At 34.6% G+C, this 20,080-nt stretch overlaps 1 protein-coding gene across 1 annotated transcript in view; it reads left to right on the top strand.

The window, feature by feature from the left end:
• The window catches only part of PTPRD (protein tyrosine phosphatase receptor type D), a 273,196-nt gene that overhangs the window by 205,095 nt on the left and 48,021 nt on the right, over positions 1-20,080 (top strand). The window contains exons 22-23 of the mRNA XM_042877457.1: positions 3,089-3,212; positions 14,328-14,503. Of these exons, the coding sequence (XP_042733391.1) occupies positions 3,089-3,212; positions 14,328-14,503 (300 nt within the window). The remainder of the gene's footprint in view (positions 1-3,088; positions 3,213-14,327; positions 14,504-20,080) is intronic.

Raw genomic sequence — 20,080 nt, 5'->3', positions numbered from 1 at the left:
ATATAGTATGCTGCTGTGTTTTAAACATCCTCATCTACTTCTATAAATAGTTGACAAAGAAAGATACTGTTTGATTTTTTTCAAGGAATGGAAAACATGCTTTAGATCACCTAAATATTAAGGACTGAAAAATAGAAGAAGAATACAGAGCAGATAAGCTTAAGCTTTAAATACAAAGTATTATTAATAAATTACAAACAAACATAGGTAACTATTAGTTATTTATATATTAACTATATATTAAGCTACATATTAACTATAAGTGTAATATCGAGCTGATGTTCTTTCAGATAATGGGCAAAAATCTATTTAGAACATGATTTTCTAAGTGTAAACAATTATTTAAAAAATTGTAAAGTATTCATCATATATAAATTTACTTTAGTAAAAACAGTGAAGTTCAGGTATAGTATATCCTTCTGTTCAAAACACAAAAAATGCACATCAGCATTACTTCTTGCTGGGGATGCATGTAAACAGTGTATTTGTGTATGTACCTCTCAAAAAAAAGTGGTAATGGTTGGCCTAGATGTGATTTATTCTGGGTCAAGTAATTGCTTTATTTAAAAACAGAACAAACAAAAAACAAACAAACAAAAAACCTGTTTATGTACAGTTCTTTTAAAATATTTTGAATATCTTTCATTTATTTTGGAATTACTATCTTCTTCATTATTACTAGACCTCTGAATAAAACACATATAACTATGTAAAATATTGAAAATATAGCCAATGAATATCCTGAACAAGTTTCTATATTCATAGAAACACAGAATTGTTGAATGGCTTGGATTGGAAAGGACCCTCCCTCAGCCTTTCTTCATAAGAGGGGTGCTCCAGCCCACTGATCATCTTCATGGTCCTCCTCTGGACCCCCTCCCAACAGTCCTGTGTCTTTCTTGTCTTTACATAGGGGGCAACTTTCCCACTTCTCCTACCCTGCCTATATCTTCTAAAAACCATTAAGCCTCAACTGTAGTGTTGTAGTATTCCATTTGTTCAATTCATTCCAACATGTTTCTATTATCATGATTTGATCATCATTTCTAATCACACTACTGTTTCCATCTCTTTATTTCCCATGATGTATGCATTAGTGTAGAGACACTTCAGCTGAGCTACCAACCATGATACCTTCTTGGAGGGACCCTCCCTCACTTCTTATTCCCTGTTATGTCTTGAAGTGGCTCTGTTCCCTGATTCTTCTTTGCCTCTTTGAGTGGCAAAGTCTAGAAAGTCTATCCCTTTATTCCTTCACATCTAGTTTAAAGCTTTGTTAATCAATCCAGCCAGCTTGCTTCCCGGAAGATTGTTGGCTCACCCAGTCAGTTGCATAGTTGCATCCTATCTTGTGTCAGCATGTCCTATCTCTCAAAGTTGCATCAGAGATCATAGAACCCAAAGTCGTGATCCGTACCATCCAGACATCCATTCATCCATATATCAAATAATTCACCTGATTTGTTTGCTTCCTTCTTCTTTTTTCCCATTTCATAACAGGGAATACAGAAGAGAACACTGCCTGCAGGCCTGATCCCTTCAAAATCTTTCCAATCTTTCTTTAATGTTTGCACAGGGACTCTGTGACCTTTGTGTCAGGCATTCAGAAAACAGGACTTTTCGAAGTAATCTCAAGAAAGAAGCAACATCATTCTCACAAAACTGAAAAAATATAAGATATATAGATTCTTAAGAATCATGCATATATGTTGATGAAACACTTCTAAAGTCTCTGATGATACAGAAAGTAAAAAATACTTGATTCATTATGACTTCTCAATGTAAAGTGACTTTCTATACAGCCAGTAACATGGTAGACATAAGCATGTACCATCTACCATTTATTTAGCATTTGCCCAAATATATATATACATCAATCTTTGAGAAAACGGTACAGCACTGAGTTCTCCTAGTGAAGCATCAAGGAATAGAGGAAAAACTTCAGTACACATAAACCTGTTGAGGCCAAAGGTGCTGTACTTCAGTCAGGGCTATCCCAGATGTGTGTACAGATTGAGAGAAAAATTCATTGAGAGAAGTCATGCACAGAAAGACATGGGGATCCTGACAGATGAAAACCTTGACATGGGCCTGCAGTGAGTGCTTGCATCCCAGAAAACTAGCTGCACCTTGAGCTGCATCAAAAGAAGTGTGGCCAGCGGAATGACCAAAGTGGTTGTCTCACTCTCCTCTGCCCTCAAGAGGCCCTACCTGGAGTACCATTTCTGGGCTTGGGGCTCCCAGCACAAGAAAGAATAGAGTTGCTGGAGTGGGTCCAGAGAAGGGCCATGAAAATGATCAGAAGACTGAAACACCTCTCCCTCTCTTATGAAGAAAGGTGGAGGGAGCTGATTTTGTTTAGCCTGGAGAAGAGAAGCCTTCAGAGAGATTTCATTGTGGCCTCTCATTTTTTAAAGAAAAATTTATAAAGAAGATGGAAACCAGCCTTTTAAATGGGAAGATATAGATAGGACAAGGAAATAGAAAATCAACAGTCATTACACTTTCCCTTGCTCCCTGATTGGTAATGATATAAAGTGTTGGTCTAGAGCCAAAATGAAAAATAACAATAATAATAAAAGAAAAAAGAAAAATTCGTCAGAAACAAGATTTTTTACTTTTGGAAAAATTCATCACTTTTACTTTTTATTTAGTAAGCAGGATACTGAGTTGTTTGAACATGTACCTTTGTAATAGATCAATTTAAAAATATTTATCCACCTTCTTCCCAGTGTTTTTAGGATTTCTGACATTTTTTTCATTCCGTGTTATATTGCTCACTTGCAAAGCAATGAAAAAAAAGTGATGAATAGTGTACCCTTGACTTTCTGAAGAGAAGGCAGTTACCTTGGATTTGAAGAGCTTATAATTACAATTTGTGATGAGAATTTCAGATGCATAAAATCTAAATGCTTGAGATGATACTGTACGATATGCTACTAGACGTGCCAAAGTAATAATTTTCTTTCAAAGTCAAAATGTTTTCATGGTAAAGTGATTGGGGCATATCGTTTGTAAACTTCATAAGTACAGGTATGTAGTGTTTATATAAAAATTTCTGTTCTTCCTCTCTTTTTCTCTTTTTAAGTCTATTGATCCCGGTCAACAGTTTACATGGGAACACTCTAACCTGGAAGTAAACAAACCAAAGAATAGATATGCAAATGTAATTGCATATGACCATTCTCGTGTTCTACTCTCAGCAATTGAAGGTAAGGAGAACTTTACAACTAAATTAAATAAACACTAAAATCCACTGTAATTCTAGCTCCAAATATCTTTGCATGTACAAATAAAATAAAACAAAACAAAATAAAACAAAATAAAATAAAATGGATTTTTAGTTAAAATTAGTTACTGCCAGTACATTTCTTTAATGACAATCCTCTGACTTTCATTTGCAGTAGTTCACTATGAAACTGCACTAAAATTGACACAGGGTCACATACAGCACCAAATGATAATAGCACCAAGTCTCTGCATGTATCCCAAAGTGTTACCCAAAGTAAACCATCATTGCTGTTTATTTGTGCTATTTCTGGAAAACATGTAGAGCAATTGTAAATGAATTAAGGTTCTTACCTAGCAACAGCATTTTCAATATACTTGATTATAGTGCTTCAGTTGCTTAATCTAGGAAAATAAATCTATTCAACTTTGTGTTTTCAGGGGAAATATAGATATCTGTATTAAAACTTTATTTCTTTTTTGTTTATAAAGTGAATATTAAATAAAAATATTTAAACAAATGTACTTATGCAAACATCGTTGGAAATTTACTACCAAAATTTTGGCAGAGGAGTATAATTACTTTCATTTTATCTTTCTTGGTCATGTAACTCCAAAAATATGAACATTTTAGATTCTTGACTTAAACTGTCAAAAATGATCAGCCTTAGGTATTTTATCTGTTTTAATAAGAGCTAAAGCAACAAATTTCTTGTTTTCACTCAAGGCTTTTTTTTTTTTTTTTTTTTTTTTTTTTTTTTTTTTTTTTTGTACCAGTTTTGTCTTAATATTAAGCTTCTTCCAGTATGTGGCCAGATTTTCATTTTATTCTACATCATTGACAGTTATTAAACATGGTCAGAATAAAACAGCTTATATATTAAATTGGAATGGTTTATATGAGAAAGAAAATTGTCTTAATTACTTTAACAGTGCTTGTGTATGATATATAAGATCTTGGGTATTCAAGGTCATAGTTTGAAACTAATATGCTACTAGTTTAACTGCAGAGAATTTAGATTTACAGTTATAAACAGTTTCTTTTTAGCTACCTCAGATTTGACAACATTGGATACAGAGGGGGCAATATTTATATTCAACAATTTTATTAACAGCTGCTTGGTAATGAAAATAGCAGTGTCAATGACTGAGGTTTAGATCTTTACTTACTGCAGCTAGGTTTGAGGTCTTGATTATACAGATAAGAACTTCTCAAAGATATTAGAAAATTCAGTGGTAGACTTGAAGAATTTGCACCTGGTAATCTTCATACGTTTGTTCTGTCTCTGAAGCTTGAGATGTAGTATTTACAACATTTTTTTTTAATGGCACAATATTTTGCACTGTTTAGTAAAAAAAAAAAAATAGTGGTATAGAGCACTGCTGCCTCCTGATAGAACTATGGCTCAACACTGATAAAATGTATTTTAATTCGTGTTATATTCAGTGCAGTTCAAGAAAAGTATCCCATTCTGTATCACTGAAGAAGAGAAGTGGATACATGGTCAAGAAAAATCAACAATTGGACAGCTGTTCTAAATTGTTATGTAAAGTTATTTGAACAAAATGTTTAACCTAGGAATAAGTCTGTTTAACAAGATTTTCACAGGGCAAAGAGTTGTGTAGCAGAGGGAGAAGAAAAAAAAAAAAGAAAAAGAGGAAAAAGCCTAATTGCAAATCCATTTATTCATTAGTTTTAAGCAAACCAGACTTCTGTGGTTAGAAAGTTCTGCCAGGTTGCCCTTTTTCTCAATGATTCATGAAATTTGGCTCCCTGAAGCAAAACCAAGTTACTTCAAGAATAAGAATAAAAACCTTAGGGGAAAAACAAAACAAAACAAACAAAAAAAAAAAAAAAAAACAAAACAAAACAAACAAAAAAAAATCAAAGTAACAGAAAGTATCGAATTATACAGTATACTTGTTAAAATAATAAATATTAAGAATATGAAAAATAAATAACTCTCATTTATGAGTACTGTAATGAGCAGAGGCAATATATACTTATAATGTTTCTCAATGTCATTAGGAAGTTAACACTTCCAACACTAACATTCACTGATTTAAATAAATAAAAATACTATAGCCTTATGGGATGTCAGTGTTGGACACAGAACAACAAATGATATTTTGATCCATCTGGTGCATAAATTCCCTACTAGGAAATCATAGAATCACAGAAGCAAAGAATAATTAAGTTAGGAAGGGACCTCTTGAGGTCATGTGATCCTTCCCATCTGCTCTAGTGGGGAAATATAGAGCAAGTTGTGTAGGAAGAAGGCTTTCAAAGATCACCCAGGAGAGAGACTTCACAACTATCCTGGGCAACCTGCTCCAATGCTCCATAACCTGCACAATAAAGTACTCCATCCCGTGTTACAATTTGTGTCCATTGTCTCTTGTTCTGTCACTGGATATCACTGAAAAGGGCATGGTTCTGCCTCCATTGCATCCTCTCTTCAGTTATCTAGATAGATTGATAAGAAATCAATATTTTGAATATCATTAAAAAAAAAGAAAAAGTCTGTAGGTTACTATACAAGTTAATCAGGGTCTAAATTTGGCCTTCACTGCATTGTGTTACAAATATATGAAGAATCTTTGGATTTCACATATAATTGTTATCTGTAGTAATCTGGAGGCAGTAAGAAAACTGACAATGAGCCACGAGTAATCAGTTTACTCTTTCTCACTTGTATTCTACACCTAGTCACTCCACCACGGCTTTTAAGAATAAATATGAATTCCTTCGTAGTAATTTGTTAAAATTACCTGAATCCTGAAGCACAAGAGTTAGTGACTCTTTCAAAGTATTTATTTTGGCATCTTTTATAGTGCTCATTATACATGCAAATGTTCAGAATTTTATTTTTGTCCTGTTTTCTAGACTTCTATAATTGCCTATAGTAAGGAATTTTACCACGTAAATGCTCACTTTGTAATAAATATTTTTATATTTTTAAACTCAATTTTAAATTTTATTTCATCAGAGTCTTCTTGGAATGAAAACTCTGAATAGTTGTGGTAATTTGAACTTCCACCTGAAGGAAAACTTTACTTTGCAAAATTTCTTTTTCCATGCATTCTGGAAATTCCATCTCTCATGTTTTAGTCTTTGGGTACATCAGAGAGGGGCATTTGAAAGAAAAGTGAAATTTTCTATTATAATGAAAAAATAAAAGAACATATTGAAGTCTACTGTATTCATCTATATGAATCTGAGTCCAAAATTTACAGATTAACAGAAAAACTAGACACACGTAAAACAGCAAGCTCTGTATTCTTTATCCTCTAAGGAAAAAAAAAAAAACAAACTCTGGGGAAGAAAATGATTAAAAGTTGAGTATTTTAAAAATGATTGCCAGTTCTTATAGTAGATGTCCAAGACTTAAGGTCTGCCATATGTGGCATAGCTTTACAAATGTCAGTGATGAAAAAAGTAAAAGATGTCTAAATCTATCATATTTTAGCAGGGTATAGAATCATAGAATGGTTTGGGTTGGAAGAGACCCTTAAAATTATCAAGTTCCAACCCCCCGCTATAGGCAGAAATACCTTCCACTGGACCAGGTTGCTCAAAGCCCCATTCAGCCTAGTTTTAAATGCCTCCAAGGTAGGGGCATTCACAACCTTTCTGAGAAACTTGTTCCATTGTCTCAACACTCTCACAGTAAAAAATTTCTTCCAGAGATGTAGTCTAAATCTGCCCTCTTCCAGTTTAAACTCACTTTGTGTTGTCCTGTCATTACATGCCCTTCTAAAAAGTCCATCCCCAGCTTTCCTGTAGGCTCCCTTCAAGTATTGGAAGTTCACTATGAGGTATCCCTGGAGCCTTCTCTTCTCCAGACTGAAGAGCCTCAACTCTCTCAGCCTCTGCCCATAGGATAGGTGCTCCTGCCCTCTGATCACCTTCATGGCCCTCCTCTGGACTTAGTCCAATACCTCGATGTCATTCTTGTATTGAGAGCCCCAGAACTGAATGCAATACTCCAGGTGGAATATTACAGGAGTAGAGTAGAGGGGCAGAGTCACCTCCCTTCACCTGCATGTCACTCTTCTCTTGATGCAGCCCAGGATACAGTTGTCCTTGTGGTCTGCCAGTGCACATTGGCAGCTCATGTTGAGTTTCATCAACCGACACCTTCAAACCCTTCTTCTTAAGGCAGCTGTCAAGCCATTAACCACCCAGCCTGTATTTGTGCTTGGGATTGCCCTGACACAGGTGCAGGACCTTGCACTTGGCCTTGTTGAACTTCATATGAGGTTGAAATGAGACAGAAGTAAGGCCAGGCACAGAAGTAAGACTGATGTGTCCTGTTATTCCCTTCATCTTCCTTTTTTTCCCTTCTTGAAAATGTAGGTTATGTTTCCCCTTTTCCAGTCAGTATAAAATTCTCCAGACTGCCACTACCTTTCAAATATGATGGATATAGGCATGGCAGCTTCATCCACCAGTTCCCTCAGAACCCATGGATGGATCCCAGCAGGTCCCATGCACTTGTGCACCTTAATTATTTTTTTTTTTTATGTGACATTTAGTGAATTTAAACTTCTACTACATCTATGACTATAGCATAATTGATTTATATAATGAAAAAAGTAAGAACCTACAAGTATTGTTATTAATTTGACTGTCAGTTAATAGTCTATTAGCATCAAGTGTTCAGGTCATGATCTCTAGATTTAGAAAGAAATCTGGTCAATATATATCATTATACAGCTCTGGAATATGAAAACTGTTCTCACTTTCTCAAACTGTAGCCACATTGTATTCTGTTAAAAAATATAATTAAATATCATTTATCTTCTACAAGTATAGACGGCTATAAGAACTGCGAAAGTATTGCAATGATAATAGGTTATAGAAGAATGATTTAGAATATACTTCATCATGACAACCTCAGAAGCAATGCTTAAAGAAGTTGCATGGGTGTAATTCTGGCCTGTGAATTCGCTTATGGTGTTGTAATGTAAAAACAAAAATTGAGTAATTTATTCTTCTGAAAACTGATTTTTTTCATGTATACATGCCCATCTGGAAGGCTTCAGCAAAACGTCTAATTTTTAAATGGAGAATGAAGATTTGGCACCTCACAATTTACAATGCATTCATGTTGAAACTTGTTGAGGGTTTTTTTTTTCTTATAAATTCTGACTGACTGCACATATCTTATCAAACCAGAAATCATTTCAGTTCATTTAAGTAAAGGCACTGTGGCCATTTTAGTGCACCATTTAGTTACACAAACAAGAGGATATACCTAACAAGAATCATTTGTCAAATTAGTTTGGTGCTACTCATTCTCAGAGCTGGAACATCTTTAAATCAAGTTTCAGACAGCTGTAAACTAATCACAGTATGATGACTTCATGCTGAATTTGGGTATCTGCTGTGCACTATCGTGCAAAGTATTGATATCACAGTGTACTATGTCACTGTGCCATAAGAATGCTGTTATTTGTGTCTCTGCACCATATAAGCCATTTGTTTTCATTTTGCTTTGTCTTAAAATTAGCAAGTTAAACATATGTTATGTTTAATATATATATGTTAGAATAATTATTGCTATGAAAAGCATCAGTGTTTTTTTCTTAACAGAGCTTTTTGCTTTCCTGGCCAGTTTCTTGCATGTTCTTTCAAAGAAACTTTCTGTGTTTCTCACCTTGCCTGCAGATATCCTACATCCTTTAATATATAGTTCGCATGTATTCCTTACATTTCACTTTTTCCGTATTTTCTTGTCTGCCTCTTTCAAATATTTTCCTTCTCTCCTCTACACAGTACCTTTCTTTGTCCTGCTTAATTTTGCTTATCCTGCAAACCATTATTTAATATTCCTTTATTTTCAAAATTTACTATAATTCAACATTTCACTATGAGAATCCATATCTGTCACCTTCATCCTTTCTGTCTTTGTCAGATTCTTGTAGTCCTAACAATCTACTGATTTTCTATCACTTATTTTTTCCTTTCATTACATTAAGATGATACATACTGTATTTTGCAGTCTTAGTAAAATATTTTAATTTTACCAGTGTTCATTCTTACAAATAATTACTTTATTCTCATTACCTATAAGGACTTAAAGTTACAAAAAGTTGCTTATAAACATTTGTTACTGGTATCTACTAGCTACTCTTAATTTGATTTTGCTCTGATATGGTTCAAAGTACAGATATTTATTTAACCTAAGTACAACTTCATCAGCATTTTCAGTTTGTCATTACATTGTTCTTGTTTACAAGCATTTAATCGTACTTCTTCATACTCTTTTTATGACTAACAATACGTCTGTTAGAAAAGCAGCACAGAAACAGAGCTCTAATATTTTTTAAATAGAAAGACTGTCCAGAATTTAGAAGTTGTAAAGGCTTGAAATAATTTTATGATTTGGTTTCAGTTTGTAGATAAAATATAAAATCTAATTAAAGCTATTTAAGACTATAACTACCTTCAGATAACCGAATCAATAACTCTGAGGTCTGCTTTATTAGCTTTGCAGCGAGGATCCCTGTGTGTAAAGAGACGAACAATACTGACACATCAGTTCATGAGTACAGACTCACCATAAAGTAATAGATATAGCGTTTAAGTGCTTTTTTCAACCCTTTACACTTGAATTCTGTCATTGGCTGATTTTATTTTATTGTTCATTCACTCTTTTTCTGTAAAAATTCAACTTTAATCTCTTGAGGTATTTGAAAATAGGATATCGTTATAGCTCATCTACTCACCCGATCCTGTTGTGTCTGTTTCCTGTCTGACAGGATAAGGAGATTGTGTACTCTGGTCATTTATAACTAGAGCTGAAAAGGTTACTCAAAAATAGTTATAGTACAATTACAATCTGGAGGTTGACTTTTTATGCAGAAACTCTGCCTTGATAAAACTTGTAGAAGTCAAATCATACTTGCATTAGTTTAAAATAACACTTAAGGTAAGCCATTCTAAGTCTTAAGTAAATCCTCCTGATGCCAATAGAGTTAGTTACAGGTCATATCAATATTACTGAAGGCAGAATTTAGATGTTTTGTCCCCTCCTTGACCCATGTTTTCATGGAAATGACCTCACTTAACTTTTACATCTCAATTTCAGTAATGATGGCAATTGCCTCTGTACATGTTGGTATGCCCTTCAGGCTATGCCAACTAACAAAGGTTTGCAGTGTACTGCAGTGAAACTAGTTGCCATGTGATTGTTTTTTGCAGTATTGGACTTGACAGAGAATTTTTCAGCTTTCTCAGCTCAGAATAAGGTTATGAGCAGAAAAGGTACACCAAGAAGTAACATTTTAATATTCAGATTTATTCTCCTTTGATAATTGTTTCTGCTTGGTTAATGTAGATATTTACATATGTTTAGGTTTGGTAAATGTTATTTTTTAACTATACACACCTCATTAAACCACTTAGGATAACACAGCCTCCCTTGAAGGCCTTGGTTTTGTAAATTGTAGCAATGTAGTTGATGAAGGAAAAATCAGTGTGGCAAAGTGTGAGACAGAAAGTTAGAATAGGAAAATGGTATTACAGAAAATGAAAAGAATTTGGAACATAATGTGAAGCTGAGATCATGCATATAGATTGCAATGAAGAGACTCAATGCAAAAAATGAAAGTAGTACTAATGGGATAAAGGAAACACAAAATGGACCTGAGTGCTTGGAATTCTCTTCATCTCAGTAGGAGTGTAATCCTATAGAGTTCTGTCTACTGCTAGTGAGAATTCTTAGACAAAAATCTTCACAGAGTGAATATTGTTTAGATAGTTGGGGTTGTTTTTTTCCATGAAATGAATTAGCTGAGTCATGAGTTATTGCTCTGGGGCTGTAGTGAAGAGACCTTCCTTTTCGTATCCCAACAACATTCTTTTCATGCACCATAATGCCAAGTAATTTTGCAAAAGGATTTTTCTGGCTAAAGAACACGTAAGACATTTTATGCCTCTTGCTGAAATCAAGTGGAAAATTCCATTTTAACCTAGTTGTGTATTCATTTTCTTTGAAAACACCTATAATTATTAATCTTGATTATCCTTCTTGCATTTGTGATGAATACAATCTGAAAACTAGCTTTACTTTGTGGAATCAAATAAGCATTTGAGTTGGAAGGGACCCTTAAAGGTCATGTAGTCCAACTTCCCTACAATGAACAGGGACATCCAAGCTACATCAGGTTGCTCAAAGCCTGAGCTGAATGTCTACAGGGATGGAGCATTTGTCACATCTCAGAGCAGCCTCTTCCAATGCCTCACCACTCATCATAAAAAAATCTTTTTCCTTATATCCAGTCTAAATCTCACTCTCTTAATTTGAAACCATTTTCCCTTGTCTTATCACCACAGGCCCTGCTAAAGAATCTGTACTCTTCATTCTTGTATCCCCCCTTTAGATACTGAACAGCCCCACTCTCTCAGCCTGTCCTCATAGTAGAAGTGTTCCACTCCCTGGAACAGGGTCTTCCTTGTATTTTAAATAATTATAATATATTTAATTTAGAAGGTATTTATTTCAATATGATATATTGATAAATGCAGTATAAGTTGGTGAGTATTAACAATTTTAGAAATTTTGGAATTATTTATATTGAATACCGGTAGCACTGGCTGCTGATATTTATAAAGATCATTCTTTACTGCACAGTTTGCAATACTTCTTATGCTTAATTTTCATGCTGAGTTGTGCGGTATCAGCTCTAGAGGACAGCTTTCCCATAAGATCATTTAACCACTTTACAAAGTGTTGTTTCTCTTTTTCATTTTTTCCTCAGGCTTTTATTTATAATGTATGTTTCAAAGTATGATAGCAGTCATCATAATGAAATTCTAATTTATGCAGAAAACATTTCTTACCAGCTTTCTCAGTTCCTTTGGTAATAATACTCAGTTGGTGTAGATTTCTCCTGTTGGCATCATTTTACTTTTTTATCTGTTTTGTGCAAAAATGTCTTATTATCTTGATAAGGGAAGAAAATACGACATTCTGCCTAGAAACTGTATTTTCTAAGCCGTTATTTCCAATTTCCACAATAAGAACTCTTGTGTAAAAAAGTTAAAGTTTTCAAGAGTGAGGCTTTTGAACTCCAACCTCTTATGGCAGTAAATCACACTTTTCAGCTATAGATTATGTTTTGAAGGTGATACATTTTATTCTGTTTTTCACAGAAGAGAATTTCAATCACTTCTAATAATAGTCAGCCAGTCTTCCTGTGTCCATGCATCCTGTCTGAGGAATGCCGTTTGTTGCCTCTCTTGTGCCCCTGAAGCTATAAAGTCTCCTGTTCTAAAACATTTTGTCAGGTTTTTCCTTTACTAGCACAGAAAGTCAAATCAAGTTAAAAATTCTGTTTAAATATATTTTGAACATAAAAAACAAGAAAACCTATCAAATTTATGGGGACATAAAGGCAAATTTTAATGCCAGACTATAGTTGCAGTAACTCATAATCTGAATAATTTCAGATTTCTTTTCTTTTATTATTTTGGAAGATATTTTCAGATATATGCCACTGGTTGTCAAGTAAGACTGGAGTACACACCCTAGATCATTCCTAGATTATGATCACCAGCAGAAGATGACTAATCAGAATAATTATGGAAGTTCAGCTTCTGACAGAAAGCTTGAGAAAGACTCCATTGAACTTATTCAGCAACTTGTGATTTATGTCAAAAGAAACTCTGTTTTTTTCCGTGAAGTGAAATACTGTTTGTGAAGTCAAAATAGTCACACCTTTAGAATAAGTCTGTGAGGTTGTATCACCTTGACTGCCTTATGAAACTGTTGGTGCAACCTGCTCCATATCCTGGGGCTGTAGACTTGGACGTAGTAGGTTGGCTGTGCAAACATAGGCATTAATTTTTAAACAGAGAGGAAGTAACTTCTGTTAATTACATTAACTTGCCTTTTGTAACCTGTTGTTACAATGCACAGTTGTGTATTTCAGCTAATTCTTCTTGGGAACACCTTAATGCTCAACACAGCAGTAATATGGGAAACACTGCTGAGGGATCTCACCTGCCCTGTGATCTCACATAAATATTTTGTCTTCTTCCAGTCAGCAGCAGCAGTAGTGACATCATAATTCTGTTTCTAGGCAGCATGCATATAGTCTGAGCCAACAGCTGGACCATTCACCGCTGAATCCAGTGGATGTGGGACTGATATCAATATGGCTATAATTACCTCTTTTTTTTGCCAGCACTTCTGTTTTTAGTTCAGAGCAGCAACAAGATCTCCTCTACAGCTAGCATCTAGGCAGGCAGTATTTTATGACACATCTCTAAGTACAGCCATAGCAATCATGATCTCACTGAAATAATCAAAGACCAAGATCTGTCTCAACACCATGTGGGACTGTAAGTAGACAAAATGAGCAAGTGCCTACTTGCCAAAGGCTCTGGTAGGCATACTTGAAGTCCCTGTCTAGTCCAACATATCGGAGTCTCGGGAGAATGACAGTGTAAGTCCAGTGTGAAAGTATCTCTTGGCTTCTGTCTCCATTTCAAGTATTTAATTTCAGGCTTGTAAATGTCTATATTTCATGCATACAATGTACAGAAGATTCCAGTTTTTTTACTTGCTTGCTAATTTTTGTTAAAATAAAGCTATTTTGTCTCCTGTTTATTGGGAAAAATGCATATGTCAATAATGTCAATAATCTGGCAGCATGAAATCTTTTTCTGTATTTGAAAAAAATGCAATGAGCTTAATGAGAGAGTTGACTGAAGCCTACTCAGGGTGCTGGTGGGGAGGCTGCCCTGCCTGGTCAAGGGAGATGATTCTATGTGAATAGGTGACAGCAGGCACTGACAAACCAGCTTGTGCATATTGCTGTTTTCACTCCCAGGTTTCTCCTCCTATATATTTTCAGACTTCTTACTTCCTTATCAAATTGGCTCATTTAATTAAAAAGAATGGATATTCCCAGAGTGGCGAGCATACCCAAGAAGCTGCATGCACTCACTTTCAGGGACGTATGTATTACATGATATACAGCACTTTCAGATTCTACAGTTCAGCTTTGTAATAGGATTTTTAGCTCTTGCACAATACGACTTCAGAGAAATGCTGCCCAGTATGTTCATTCTTCTTTCTTTGCAGGCATACCAGGAAGTGACTATATCAATGCCAACTACATAGATGGATACAGAAAGCAGAATGCATATATAGCAACACAAGGGGCATTGCCAGAAACCTTTGGAGACTTCTGGAGAATGATGTGGGAGCAACGTGGTGCAACTGTTGTCATGATGACAAAATTGGAAGAGAGGTCCCGGGTAAGGAAAACATATACATACAGCAAAACACAAAGTTAGTAGTATTGTACTACCTGAGAAACAAGCTGATAGGGTTGGGATTGTATAGCCTGGAAAAGAGAAAACTCTGGAGAGATCTTACAGCAGCCTTTCAGTGTTTTAAAGGACACTACAGGAAATATGGGATGGACCACTTCATTAGAGTGCAGTGGTAGCACCAACAGTAAAGGTTTTTAACTAAAACAGATTAGACTTCGATGAGATACAAAAAAGAGATTCTTCACTATGTGGATGGTGAAGTATTGGAACAGGTTGCTGGGGGAGGTTGTGGGTGCCCTGTCTCTACAGGTGTTCAAGGCCAGCTAGATGGAAAGATGGGCAAAACGATGTAGTGGGAGGTATCCCAAACAATTTCAGGGTGTTTGGAACTGGATGATGTTTAAGATTTCTTCTAACAGAAATCATAAGATTATATGATAAATCACTTCAGGTAAGATTTTTCTTTGTTTCATATGTGTTAGTCTGCCTCCAGCATATACACAAGAGCTGACCTTTTTTCTTCAGTTGCTACTGTTTAGAAGTGTCCAAACAACAAAAATCACTTGCATAGGAAATGTTAGTTTCATCTGTGAAATTACAGTCACACCATTTATTTGGTAGAGTTTTTATCCTCTGAAAATCTTGACATCTCTTGATCCACATTGAATTTTGTTGTTCTTCAGTCATCTGTAATCATTAGGAGGTGACTGAAAGACTGAAAGCATTATTTGTTTTGTAATATCAATAATTATATCATATTGTGATAAGAAAATTCATGTATGTATGCATTCAATTTTCAGTTTTGTGTGGTATAGATTACACTTAAGATCACTGAGGATTTGGATTTGATTAAAAATATAAGAATGTTACTTTAGCACATTCTGGGTGCAAGGAAAACATAAATAATATATGCAGTAATGGAATACAAAATTCTCTGTGATACTTCAAATAAAATTTTAAAGTTTATAAAATTAGGAAAGCAAAGAACTAAAACATTTAATAATAGAAGTGATGAATGGATGTTAGTATAATGTAAGGGGAAATAAAAATAGTTGGTTTTCTTATATATAATGTATAAAGATGAAATGATGGAAAGAGTGGCCACAGAACACAGCTGCACAAAGGTATATTAGCAAGGTCTGTATTTCATGACACACATTAGTTCTAATGGTAAATACTTTTTGGGGCAGAGGAGAAGAAAGAAAAAGAGAAAATGGTTAGAAAAAGCAGAGAAGGTGATCCCCCCAATATTCTTTTTCCAAAATAATTCTGTATATTATATCAAGACAAACTAGAACTCCTCTTTGGTTGTTCCTGCATATTATGCTGTCACTGCTGATGGGAACGTGCACTGATTGGAGAAGGTTCTGCTTTAGGTTTACTGCTGAACCTGAAACACACAAATAGGTCCTGCAGTATAAAGCAGAAGCTGTAGCCAAATGTAGAAATCAGAGGTGAGAAGAAAAGGGTGATTCTAACATCTGTAGTAACTGCTTCCCATGGGAAACCACTAAAAGAATCAGGATTTGCAATTAATATGAATGCTGAGCAGAATAACAAACATGAGTGTTAACACAGAAAAAATATTACCACAGAGGTCTTGGGTTACATGCTCCTGGGAGCCTCTGTGAAAAGGTAGAGATCTGCAAGTGAGAAGCAGGATAAAGGATTGCAAATGGAAGGTCCTGAGAGATACAAGATGTGAAGGAAACAAAGACACTGGGCAACATACGTAGAAAGTTCATGAAGGAGAGAAATAAATTAGGCAGGAAGAGAAAAGATTTAGAAAATTTTTTAAATTAATAAAAAGTGTATAACTGGAAAATAGCTGATATTTCAGCAACTCATGGATGAGTTCCATTTCAAAATTATGATGTATTTCTGCACGTATATTTGGAATCTTAGAGAATGTAATGTGTAGTCACTGATGTTTTTTGCGTGCTTAGATACACATAGTTGCAGTGATTACACAATTGTTGAATCTCTTGGCAATATTCATTCATTTATGGAGGCTATGAAGTATATATATATATTTACTCTTAACATTTCTTTCTTTTTCTTTTTTTTTTTTTTAAATGAAGTACTTATTTTTCAGGTCAAGCAATGTGTATCATTATAATTATAGAACCACTTTCTGCTTGTACATGGGTGTACCTGTTGGCAAGTAGAAGAGAGTAATTTTCAGAAAGTTACAGTTTATCTGGAGACTACAGGCCTTAGTGTAGGTACTAAAGTTCTTTGGAATTAAGCAAATGAAATTCTGTCCATTTCTTCAGTAATTGCTTCTTATATAATAATGTTGCTGCAAATGGTATCAATGCTGAGAAAAAATCTGATCCTAATAAGCAGTTAATTTCAGAAGGTGTATTTAAATATTTGAGAGTTTATCTTAATACTGCAGGCCACAGACAGCCATAGCCTAGAAAGATGTTTTGATGTAACTAAATGAAATTCCATTCATTCCTCTCAATAATTGCTTAGCAGACTTTTAAAATAAATCTCCCCTTTGCTGACTGCATTCTAAAAACCGCTGATCAGAATAACAATCACCTCCACAAGTGATTAGCATTCAGCAACAATATGTCCCTTGAGCATAATGAGAGACCAGACAGTCTAGTCAATGGATTGTCTGTTCATGTAATGCTTGTGTTTGTGTTTTCTTAGTGCATAATTTAGCTAGTTCTGTGTTCATAGGTGATACGAATTTTATGTACTCAATGTATATTGTTAGATAGCACATATCCAGCACATTATAAAGCTCCGGTCTAACTCCCATGGATTTTGGAGCAGTGTAAACATGGCACACAGATTACCTCTTTTTCTAATACAGTAGCTATAAGTAATGCAAATAATGGTGTTGATATTGAAGGAGCAATGGGAAAATCTGCATAGGAAAAAGGTGATGAAAAGATTTTGTTGTTTTTTCTCAAGCTGTAATTCTAGTGTAGTGTATTTCTTATAGCAGGATAGAAGTGAAATTTCATGCTAGAAATATAAACACAGTTCTATAACTTTAAAGATGAAGATCACTGCTAATTTCGTTTCTCTTTTTCTTCTGGTTCAACTTTGTGTCTTGCAAACCTGATCATTATTCTTGTCTCAAGGTAAAATCATTTCTCTCTGGGACTTCACCTATTTTCCATCTTCAAGTTGTCATTTTGTTTTAGGTTGCTTTTATTCACTGTACAGTCCTGCAGCTTGATATCAGCATTTTTAACCTGGACAGAGTAGATAAAGATGTGGACTTTAATTGCATCCACTGAAACAAAGTCAGTTCATTAGCACGTGTTAGATGTCTGACTATCTTCAGGTTTGAGAATGCACACAGTTTTACAGCTGAGTTCGTCAACTAAAGATATTAAAGTGAATATATAGGTTTGAGAATGCACACAGTTTTACAGCTGAGTTCGTCAACTAAAGATATTAAAGTGAATATATAGTTTACTTGTTCAGCTATAAAAAGCTTTAGGAAAAGAGAAGATCTTTAATTTACAACCTTTCACACTTTGTCAGTTATGTTTCAGATGCTATCACCTGAATCTCACTTGGCGAAAGCCAAACTACTGAAAGTCAGCTCCATCTTTCAGTTATCATGCACATAATTCATGATGGCTGCTTTGAAAGTAATGCCTATTCTATTATGCTGAAACACAACAGTAGAAGCAGATGTTGATGATATGGCAGTGGATGTTGAGCCTTCCTGCCAGTATTACAATATATGTTGTTGCCATGTGAAAGATGGCAGCAGAGGGGCAGTCTGACAATGTGGTGTTTAACACAGAAGTGTGTATGAAGCAAAAGTGTTTCATGGAATTCTCTTCGGCAGTGAAAGTGGCACTTATTGGTATTTACTGGGACTTAACATTTATGGAAACCAAAGAGTGGATGGAGCACAGTAGGTGGTGAGTGGTGCTTTTCAGGAGTGGTGACAGTGACAGTGTATCACTTCTACAGGTTCATATTTTTACAAGCATGACATGCAGGCTGTTGTTCATCACTGGCAAAAATGCATAGCTGGTGGTGGTGACTATGCTGAAAAACACTGCTTTGTAGCTGAGAATTTTCTCTATCAATGGTGTTACTATGCTCTTCATATGTCTTGTAGTTTCTATGGAAATAAATAGGAGGCATTTCTTTCAGAGCAATCTACTTTGCTCTGAAACATACACAAAAAATGATTATATATACTGATAGTAAATGAAACACTGTTGATAGAATAATTGTTTAATCTGAGTGAAAGAAAAAGAAGAATAAGGGTGCAAATCAGAGATTAAGAGAAACAGTTGTGCATTACACCAAGGAAGGCTGCAAAGCTTGTTAAGTGTTAATGTTTGATATTTCTTTTACTTTTCTATATTTCCCTCCTCCAGAAATACGGATTTCCCTTTTTTTTTTTTTTTTTTTTTTTTTTTTTTTCTTTTTTCCTTTTTTTTTTTTTTTTTTTTTTTTTTCTCCAGATTCACTGAATTAAATGAACTTTCTAAGTTGCGTGATTTAGAATGTGGTTCAATTTTTTCCAACTTTCACTTATTTACAAATTACAATAGATGTTCTTGTGAATGATCAGAATGACTCATCTTGTGAATAATCTCCTCTTTAGCAAAAATCTTTTATATTAAAATATACTATATAAATTGGAAAAGAAACATTCAGGTTTTTTCTCTGTTTCAGTGCAGTACTGTTGCAGATTATTCACTTGAAACAGAATTCAATCTTTTTTCTTTCCTTTAATTCCTTATTTTGAATACACTTTATTGTTTTATAACTGATGGAGAACACATACTCCTTCTACCTGGCTGGCAATATTATCTATGTTAGGACCATAATGTCTAGAAATAGAGCCTTCTGTCAAAAGAACCTCAGTAAGATCAAAGTTAAATGTCTCCATATTAATCCTAGCTATTGCTCAGATAAGAGGCAGATCCTGAGCTTCAATACCTATGAGGAAGGCTTTTGTTTTCATAGTGATACTACCAGTTTCATTCAAACTTGCAAATGATTCACTTAGTACATGAGGATACTTTTTCTGATATTGTTTGCCTGCTCCAGAGTCATTTGGCTGTCAGGAAGTATTATCATCAGTATTATAAGCAAAGAATACATAAATATTTAAGCGTACAATAATCAAAAATCTGAATATGCACAATGGAAAGTGCAATTGTGCTTTGAAACAAACTTACAATTATAGTCTTGCTATGAGGACTTACATCAAGTTGATGCACAGTCCTTGCATTAAGGTAGATAGGAAAAGAACCCATATATTCAACTTCAAAGGCAAAAATTTCTAACATTTTTACTGAATCTTAATATGTTGATGGCAAATTAAAAACTGACATATAATGTAGCTTACCTGATTATATTATATATAGGTAAGAAAAGGCGATATTACATGCACAACAGTGAGTAGTAAGCAAAGGAATCTAAGGACATTGCTTTGCTTGTCTGTCTGAAATGCATGAAAGTTTCCATACAAATACAAAATTGCAGTAGAGTTTTATGGGAGTTTGATTAATGTAATTTCCCATTTGTTGTGCAGGATTACAGCAGTAAATTTGAGAT

The sequence above is a fragment of the Lagopus leucura genome, unplaced genomic scaffold, assembly GCF_019238085.1.
Source record: "Lagopus leucura isolate 7727_CA_CO unplaced genomic scaffold, USGS_WTPT01 Super-Scaffold_100018, whole genome shotgun sequence".
In the NCBI taxonomy this organism is placed as follows: domain Eukaryota; kingdom Metazoa; phylum Chordata; class Aves; order Galliformes; family Phasianidae; genus Lagopus; species Lagopus leucura.
This window is presented reverse-complemented; position numbering and strand designations above follow the sequence as displayed.